The sequence below is a fragment of the Mandrillus leucophaeus genome, unplaced genomic scaffold (assembly GCF_000951045.1).
Source record: "Mandrillus leucophaeus isolate KB7577 unplaced genomic scaffold, Mleu.le_1.0 Scaffold14, whole genome shotgun sequence".
NCBI classification, from domain to species: Eukaryota; Metazoa; Chordata; class Mammalia; order Primates; family Cercopithecidae; genus Mandrillus; species Mandrillus leucophaeus.
The window spans coordinates 4,305,340-4,314,040 of NW_012101365.1; the positions used below are offsets into that span (position 1 = coordinate 4,305,340).

Consider the following 8,701-nt stretch of genomic DNA (forward strand, 5'->3'; position numbering starts at 1 on the left):
CCAGAGATCCAGGGTTCTGCTGACATCGTCACTGTGGGTTGGATTGGTCTGTCACTGCTCCAGGTATGGAGAAGGGATTGAGGCTCCCTACTGGGAGACCCTCTCTGTTGGGCTTCTTCTTTCCTGGTCTTTTGGCTGGAGAGAGCAGGTTTATCTTCTACTTTTGAGTATGTGTTTATGCTGTCGGTAGATCTGTGTGGCAGGCTTCTTCGGGTTATGTGAGTGATAAAACGAAAACTCCAGGGAACTCACCATAGTGTCAGCCTTCAAGTCCTGAGATGCCCAGTCAGTCACTGCCTTCTTTCCAGCCGTCAGAGTCCTTTTATGGCTGTCTGTTGAACTGTTTCCAGAGTATTTAGTTATTTTTAGAAGGGAAGAACAGAGAAAAGTGAATTGACAACCTTGTCTATTACATGCATTAAAAAACATTGTGGTATAATGCACCCACCATAAAGTTGACCATTAGTGGCAATTAGTGTGTTCATAAGGTTGCGCAACCATCATTACTATCAGACATTGTTCTGGTCCAGAAGGAAACCCTATACCCATTAAATAGTCGCTGCCCATTCCCTGCTTTCCCCTTCCCCTGGCAACCTCTCTCTGTCCTGCTTTAATCTACTGTCTCTGTAGATTTGACTATTCTGGATATTTTAGATAAATGGAGTCTATAATACGTGGTCTTTTGTGATCAGCTACTTTCACCTAGCATAATGTTTTCGAAGTTTATCCATGTTTAGCATGCATGAGTACTTCGTTCTTTTTAGTGGCTGAATAATCCACTGTATGGACATACCACATATTGTTTATCCATTAATCAGTATGTGGCTATTTGGCTTGTTTCCACCTTTGGCTCTCATAAGCCCTAGCGCCTGGCTGGCAGTGTCTTTTGAAGCAAAAAAATTTTAAATATTGCTGATGTCCAATTTATCTATATTTTTCTTTTGTTGCTTGTGCTTTTGGTGTCATGTCTAAGAAACCATTGCCAAATCCAAGATCATGAGGTTTACTCCTATGTTTTCTTCCAAGAGTTTTATAGTTTTAGCTCTTCTATGTAGGTCTTTAATGCATTTTGAGTTAATTTTTGTATAGAATGTGGGATAGGAGGCTAGGCACAGTGGCTCTTGCCTGTAATCCCAGCACTTTGTGGAGGCTGAGGCAGGAGGATCACTTGAGGTCAGGAGTTTGAGATCAGCTTGGTCAACATGGTGAAACCCCGTCTCTACTTAAAAATAAAGGCCAGGCATGGTGGTTCATGCCTGTAATCCCAGCATCTTGGCAGGCCAAGGCAGGTGGATCACCTGAGGTCAGGAGTTCGAGAACAGCCTGACCAATATGATGAAACCCCGTCGCTTCTAAAAATACAAAAATTAGCCGGACCTGGTGGCATGCACCTGTAATCCCAGCTACTCGGGAGGCTGAGACAGGAGAATCACTTGAACCCGGGAGGTGGAGGTTGCAGGGAGCCGAGATCGTGCCGTTGCACTCCAGCCTGGGCAACAAGGGCTAAACTCTGTCTTAAAAAAAAAAAAAATTAGCTGAGTTTGGTGGTAGGCCCCTGTAAGCCCAGTTACTTGAGAGGCTGAGGCAGGAGAATCGCTTGAACCTGGGAGGCGGAGGTTGCGGGGAGCCGAGATTGCGCCATTGTGCTCCAGCCTGGATGACAGGGTGAGACTCCATCTCAAAAAAAAAAAGAAAAAGAGAATGTGGGTTAGGAGTTCAGCTTTATTCTTTTGCATGTCAATATCCAGCTGTTCCACTGCCATTTGTTGAAAAGACTATTCTTTTTAAATATATAATTTATTTAATTATTTTATTATTATTGTTTTTGAGATAGGGTCTCATTATGTTGCCCAGGCTGGTCTTGAACTCCTGGGCTCAAGTGATCCTCCCACTTCAGCCTCCCAAAGTACTGAGATTATAGACGTGAGCCGCCTACTGAAGAGACTATTCTTTCCCAATTAATGGAGGAGTTATCACCCTTGTCAAAAATCATTTGACCATATATGCATGGATTTATTTCTGGACTTGCAATTCTATCCCGTTAGTCTATATATTTATCCTTATGTCAGCACCACACCGTTGCATGCAATTTTATTTATTTATTTATTTATTTATTTATTTATTGAGATGGAGTTTCACTCCTGTTGCCCAGACTGGAGTGCAATGGTGCAATCTCGGCTCACTGCAACCTCCGCCTCCCAGCTTCAAGCAACTCCCTTAGCCTCCCAAGTAGCTGGGATTACAGATGTGTGCTGCCATGCCTGGCTAATTTTTTGTATTTTAGTAAAGACAGGGTTTCACCATGTTGGCCAGGCTGGTCTCGAACTCCTGACCTCAGGTGATCCACCCAGCTCGGCCTCCCAGAGTGCTGGGATTACAGGTGTGAGCCACCGCGCCTGGTCTGCATTCAGTTTTAAAGGAAGATTTCTATGGCTTACTTTGGAAAATGGTTTGTTGGAAGCTGGCCTAGATGCAGGGACCCCTGTTGAGTAAGCAATTCCAAGATCCAGCCCCAAAACAATGGGAACTGGACTAGGGTCTGGTAGTAGTGATGAAGAAATGGGGAGAGATTTCAGAGCTGTTCTGGAGCCAGAATGAGCAGAACTTGGCCAAAATTGGGTGCGGCAAGCGAGAAAGAGAGCACTCAAAGAGGATGTTGTTTCTGGCTTGGATGATGGATGGTGCCAGCTCCTTGCAATGGAGGAGAATAGAAGAGTCCTATTTGGGGGAAAAATGGAGAGTCTGTTTTGGATGCTCTGGGTCTGAGGTGTCCCAATCTCAGGTGTTCTGTGTGTGCACACGTGTGTGTGTGTATAGGTACTTGTACAAGTGCCTAATACATTCCAGGCCCTTACATCTGATAACAGTGTGTTCTCAATGATGAACTGGACAATCTATTGATAGTTCCACCCCTGAAGGCTCTAGCAACCCTTGTCCAGGGCCTGGAAGGGTTAATTGAGGTGGAGAAGGGAGGATGGCAATTGGTCAATGATTCTCTCTGTCTTAGACAACACTAGCTGTTTTACGGCTGTGCTCTGCCCTTTCCATTTGGGGCCCCAGGATTGTAGGGCAAAGGCCAATAGGCAGTTTGTGGCTGTCAGCAGGAAGTAGTGAGCTCCTTTAGCTCCTGTAGATCCCACCCAAGCCCCTCAACAGCCATGGCTCCTCCTAACACACAGTGTCCGTTTGGTAGAGGGCAAGCCATGGGCTACCCCAGTCACTACAAGGCAGCTCTGAAGCCTTGCCTGTCTATTGCAGGAGGGAGGAGGAGGATTGAGGGCAGGGCAGCTGGGGTTGAGATCTGTGGCCTTCTGCCCAGTGACCTGGTATTGTGCATCTGCTGGGTTGCTGGGGTAGAGATGAAGTCTTTCTTCCTCAGCCCAAATAAGTTAGGTCTTTGAAGATCTTACTCACTGCCTCGTAGGCTGCAACAGCCATATTTTCCAGATTAAAAATGCCTCCCTTTGGTAACTATGGTCCGTGTGTGTGCATATGGCACGTTTACACATGGGCGGGAGAGATCATTAAGGGAAGATTCACGCTCCTCAAGTAAAAAGAGACGAAATTAAGTACAGGGCTTTGGAAAGGGACTGTGAAATCAAGGAACAATCAGAGTTTACATTCAGGGTAAAATTGCCTCTGATGTTGATGGTAAGTGAGCATTTCTTGCTTCCAAGGCAGATGCAAAGCTGTGCAGGAACTGCTTGCTTGGAATGAAGGCAACTTCCACAGGGTGCTGAGTGCCTTATTCCTCTCTGCCCACAGTGCCTGGCACAGAGGACTAAAACAAGTAGCTACCATTTAGGTAAGGGCTTTGGTGGGCCATGTACTCCATGCCAGGCACTGTAACTACAATCATGGAAGGCTTTCCAGATGGGGAGGACAAGGACCGGAGGGGAAAAGTCTCTTGCCCAAGTTCACCCAGACTAGCAGAGGTTGAGCTGGGCTTTAAACTCAGGACTACATGAATACAAATCTATGGTCTTTCCAAAGCCATGCTATAAAGATACACAGCAAAATTTGTGGAGTGAGTAAATGATTCACTGAATGAGTTAGCACATGAATGAATGATAAATGAAGAAATGATGAAATGAGTTGGTGAAAGAATACATCATCAAACGAAGAAGAGTCTCCCCTCACCACCCATTGCCCTTCTCTTATTTCCTCCTCTCCCTCCCTCTGGCCTTCCTCTTCCCTCTCCTCTTTACTGCCTCTTGTCTTCTCCCTTATCCCTCCCTTGTCTTCTCTTACCTCTCCTTTCTTCCTTCTTCTCTTCCCTCTTGCATTTCTCTCTCCTCCCTTCCTTCCTTGTTCCTCTCATCTCCCTACTTTCCTTACCACTGTTTAGTATTTCTCCCTATGCACGTTCATCGCCATCCCACTTTTTTTTTGAGTCAAGGTGTCACTTTGTCACTCAGGCTGGAATGCAGTGGTGTGATCACAGCTCATTGTAGCCTCAACCTCCTGGGCTCAAGTGATCCTCCCACCTCAGCCTTCTGAGTAGCTGAGACGGCAGGCACATGCCACCACACCTGGTTAATTTTTGTATTTTTTTTTGTAGAGACAGAGTCTCATTATGTTGTCCAGGCTGGTCTCAAACTCCTGGAGTCAAACAATCCTCCCGCCTCGGCCTTCCAAAGTCCTGGGATTACAGGCATGAGCCCTGCACCCAGTTGCACTCCCTATTTCTTGCATTTTTTTTTTCTCTTCCCCAGCTGTCTCATCTCCCTGGTCCTTCCCCCCCCACCGCTGTGTGGTTCTGTCCTCACCCCTTACCAAAAGAAATTAAAAACAAAACAAAAACTACAAACAAGAAGAGAGGAAAATAATGAAATAACACAAGCGGGCATTGGACATTTACTGGTGTCAGGTGCTACACTAGACATTAGAAACTGGCAGAGGACAAGGCACGTGCAGTTACTGCATCCATGGACCTCATCGGGGAAGCCAAATACTGTGAGCCAAGAGGTGGGAAGGAACAAGGTGGCCTGAGAACTTTCAGGTGGCCCCCACCTGTCTAGGGGACCTGGAAGGCTCTTAGCATTTGCGCTGAAACCTGAAAGGGTGAAGCAGCAGGCATCAGCTGGGGAAAGGGAGTGGAGATGGATGCCCAGCCTGTGGAAGACCCAGACCTAACTGGGAGAGCCTTCCTCTTTGGAGGAAGTCAAAGGAACCCTGCAAGGGGTGGAATGGAAAAGGAAAGGGACATATGGAGGGGCAAAAAGGGTGAAAAGGGGTCTGGGACCAGATACAGAAGGGCCTTTTGGGTCTGCTAACAACTGGAGGACTCTGTCCTAAAGGTAACGGGAAGCCATGGAGGGGTTTACCAGGGGGATGGCTTAGAGATGGTTCTGGCTGCCCAGAGGGCCAGTGGGGTGAGTGGCCTTCCTCTCTTTGACCTTCACTTCCTCATGTATAAATATCTAACTTTGTGTGTGTGTGTGTGTGTGTGTGTGTGTGTGTGTGTGTGTGTGTGTGTGTGTGTGTGTGTGTGTGTGTGTGTGTGTGTGGGGGAGCTTGTTAACAGATGTGCATGCCTGGCCTGTGGACTGTGCAGTAAGTATTGATAAAGGTACTCTTCCCTGACTTGATTTCCTTCTGCATCTCCTCCCAGGGGCCCACTCCTGCTTAAAAACACCATGCATGCAGGTGAGCTGTCCCCATGATTCCCACAGGGAGGGTGGCCCCAGATTGAGGGTGGGGGTGGTGGGAGGACTGGGGAGTTCATCCAGCAGTTAGATTGCTGTGTTGAGGCAGGTGTTTGACAGCTGCCCCATGGTCTCCTCCACATAGCCCGCTTCACCCAGAACAGGCAAACTGTTAAGGCTATAGGCAGCTTTGCCAGGGTTGCTCTGAGAACCTAATGCCATGTGTACTGGCAGAGTAGTTCTAGCAACTTACGAGTTTGTCTCTGGCTTGGAGCACCCCAATTCTGCAAGGCTCAGGGCTCCTTGTTGGTACACTTAGGTTACCCTGTCGCATGTGGCCAGCTGGAAGTGAGGTAACTCATAACGAGGCTCTTCCTTCCCTTTTTCTGCCTTAAAGTAGAAGAGATTCCTCATTTGTCTGTGTGTAAGCGTCCAATTGTGTAACTGGCATTGGGCTAGGAGCTGGGGTTGCCCCAGGGGCCAAGGTATACACAGTTTTTGTCATTGCAAAGTTCTTCTCTAGCAAGAGCTAGACCACTAAATGAGTCACTGGAATGAAATGTGCTGAGTATTTTGCTAGAAGTAGGATTAAGCAAAGGATAATGAGAATTACCCCCATGCAATTTCACAAACCGAGGGGATTGAGTTTGTTCAGGATCATGAGCCAGGAGGGAGCAGGTTGTGGTCAAAGAACGGAACTGAGAGACTGCGGAGGCAAGTGGCGAGTGATGGGATGGAAAGGTGGGCTGGGCACAGTCACCAGGGCCTTGTAAGTCACAGCAAGGGGCTTTCATCCTAAGAATAGTGGGAGCCCTGGAAAAGCCTTAACAGGTGTGGTATGGCTGCATTTGTCTTTTCTCTCTCTCGAGACTGCTTCTGGGAGCGTGACAGTTGGCTGCTGGAGAGAAAGGGGCACTGGCACTGAGAGACCTCCAGACTGGACATGGCCCTGAGCCCAGGGGCTAACCTGGTCTTCCATGAAGACCCAAAGATGACACCAAGTCTCCCCTCCTGTGGGGCCCCAGGATTAGGGTCTGGTACCGTCCCTCGGCCCCACCCAGACACGGCTCATGTGCCTATGTTGAATCTACTCCCAAGTCCTGGCTTGGCTCTCGTTCCAGATCTTAATCCTTCTCTGAGTCCTGTCTCAGGGGAGGCCTCGGGCCTGGTGCCTGAAAACACCCCCAGACCTGATGACAGCAGGGCCGTAACTCCAGCCTCCCTCCAGATCACCAGTTCTTGCTCTGGTGAAGCCCTGGACCTGGATTCCATGGATGTCTCAAGGCCTGAATCACAGGGGCACCTCTGTCCAGCCTCAAACCCCGTTCTGAGTCCCAGCTCTACTGAGGCCCCTGGTCTGAGCCCCGGGAACCACCCTCAGTCAAATTCTGAAGATGCCTTCAAGTGCCTCTCAAGTAAGATTTTTGAGTTGGGTCAGAGAAACTCCAACCCTTCTAGGCATGAATTAAACCCATTTATAAGGCACCATTCCAGAGAAGGCCTGGTTCTGGGTCACTGCATCTCTAGGCCAAGCTCAAAAGCACTCCTTATTCCAGCCTCCAACTCTTCTCTCGACCTTGACTCCAATCCATTGCTCAACATGGGCTCAAGAAACACCTCCAAGCTGAACCTGAATGTAGCTCCAGATTCTCGTGGGACCCTAATCCCAGACACAAATGAGACCATCACTTTGGCTTCACATAACATCTCTGGGTCTGTTTCAAAAGGAGCCTTTAGTACCACCTGGAGCACAAGTTCCGAGGGAACCATGAATGTGGCTTCCACCGGCCACCCCAGATCTGATTTGAACATGACCATCACTCAAGCCTCATATGTGACCCTGATTCCTGGCTCTAGTGATGGTATCAGCCTCCATTCCAGCACCCATGGGCCCAACTCCACCATCTCTCCACCCTCATGCATGACTCTAATCCTGGGTTCCAATGAGACTCTGAGCCTGGACTCCAGCCTCGTGTTCAGTGACACCTCCACCTTGACACTGAGCAGTCAGCAGGATGATGCCGAGGACAACAGCATCCACACTGTACCCCTGAAGGAGAATCTGGAGAGCTGGAGTGAGATGGCCAGCATTAAGGTGGACCAGTTCCCGCTGGGACTCCCCACCTCCAACCCCGCAGGCAAGGATGCCATGACCTTGCAAGGCATCCCTGAGGGTAAGGCCAGGGCCGCAGCCCTAGAAAAAGCACTGTCCTGGGGGAATTCTGTCTTCAGACTCGTAGGGCAGGGAGAGGAGAAGGAAGGAAGGAAGGAAGGGGACAGCAGGCAGTTGATAACATATGATCTATTAATTCTATACTAGACATCTAATAATCGGCCTCTGCTAGCAGTGTGACTTGGGACAAGCTACTTAATCTCCCTGAGCTTCAACTTCCTTAACTGTAATATCGGTATACAGCCAGGCGCAGTGGCTCACGTCTGTAATCCCAGCACTTTGGGAGGCTGAGGCAGGTGAATCATCTGAGTTGGGAGTTTGAGAGCAGCCTGGCCAACATGGTGAAACCCCGTCTCTACTTAAAATACAAAGAATTAGCCGGGCATGGTGGCGCATGCCTGTAATCCCAGCTACTCGGGAGGCTGAGGCAGGAGAATTGTTTGAACCTGGGAGGCAGAGGTTGCAGTGAGCTGAGATCTCGCCATTGCACTCCAGCCTGGGCAATAAGAGCAAAACTCGTCTAAAAAAAAAAAAAATCACTGTATAATAATACTTGGACTCTGTCCAAATTATAAATCTATTGTATCAACAGACTATCCCTTCCATTCAAAATGTATGTCTCTTTTTTCCTTGATACATTTCAGACCTGGCTTCTCAGGTCTGAGCAAAGCCTTGGGGTCCTGTCTGGAACCTGTGCCTCCCTCCTGATATGTAGGATTTCTGTAAATTAATCCCCTGTCAGTTTCTGATGCTATAAATATCTTTTCTTAATCAATTTTTATTTGTCCATTCACCAATACTGTATTAAGATTTTTTAAAAAGGACCATGGTTTTGTAAGTAGGTGTTCATATCTAATGAGAATCCCTTTTTTTTTTTTTT

At 48.0% G+C, this 8,701-nt stretch overlaps 1 protein-coding gene across 4 annotated transcripts in view; it reads left to right on the forward strand.

The window, feature by feature from the left end:
- Nucleotides 1-8,701, forward strand: part of MROH7 (maestro heat-like repeat family member 7) — a 75,949-nt gene that overhangs the window by 7,170 nt on the left and 60,078 nt on the right. For 2 of the 4 annotated variants that reach the window (XM_011973825.1, XM_011973826.1), the window contains exons 2-3: nt 5,615-5,649; nt 6,518-7,822. The exons of the other annotated variants lie outside the window; for them this stretch is intronic. In XM_011973825.1, the coding sequence (XP_011829215.1) occupies nt 6,592-7,822 (1,231 nt within the window). In that variant the 5' untranslated portion in view covers nt 5,615-5,649; nt 6,518-6,591. The remainder of the gene's footprint in view (nt 1-5,614; nt 5,650-6,517; nt 7,823-8,701) is intronic. 4 annotated transcript variants of the gene reach the window in all.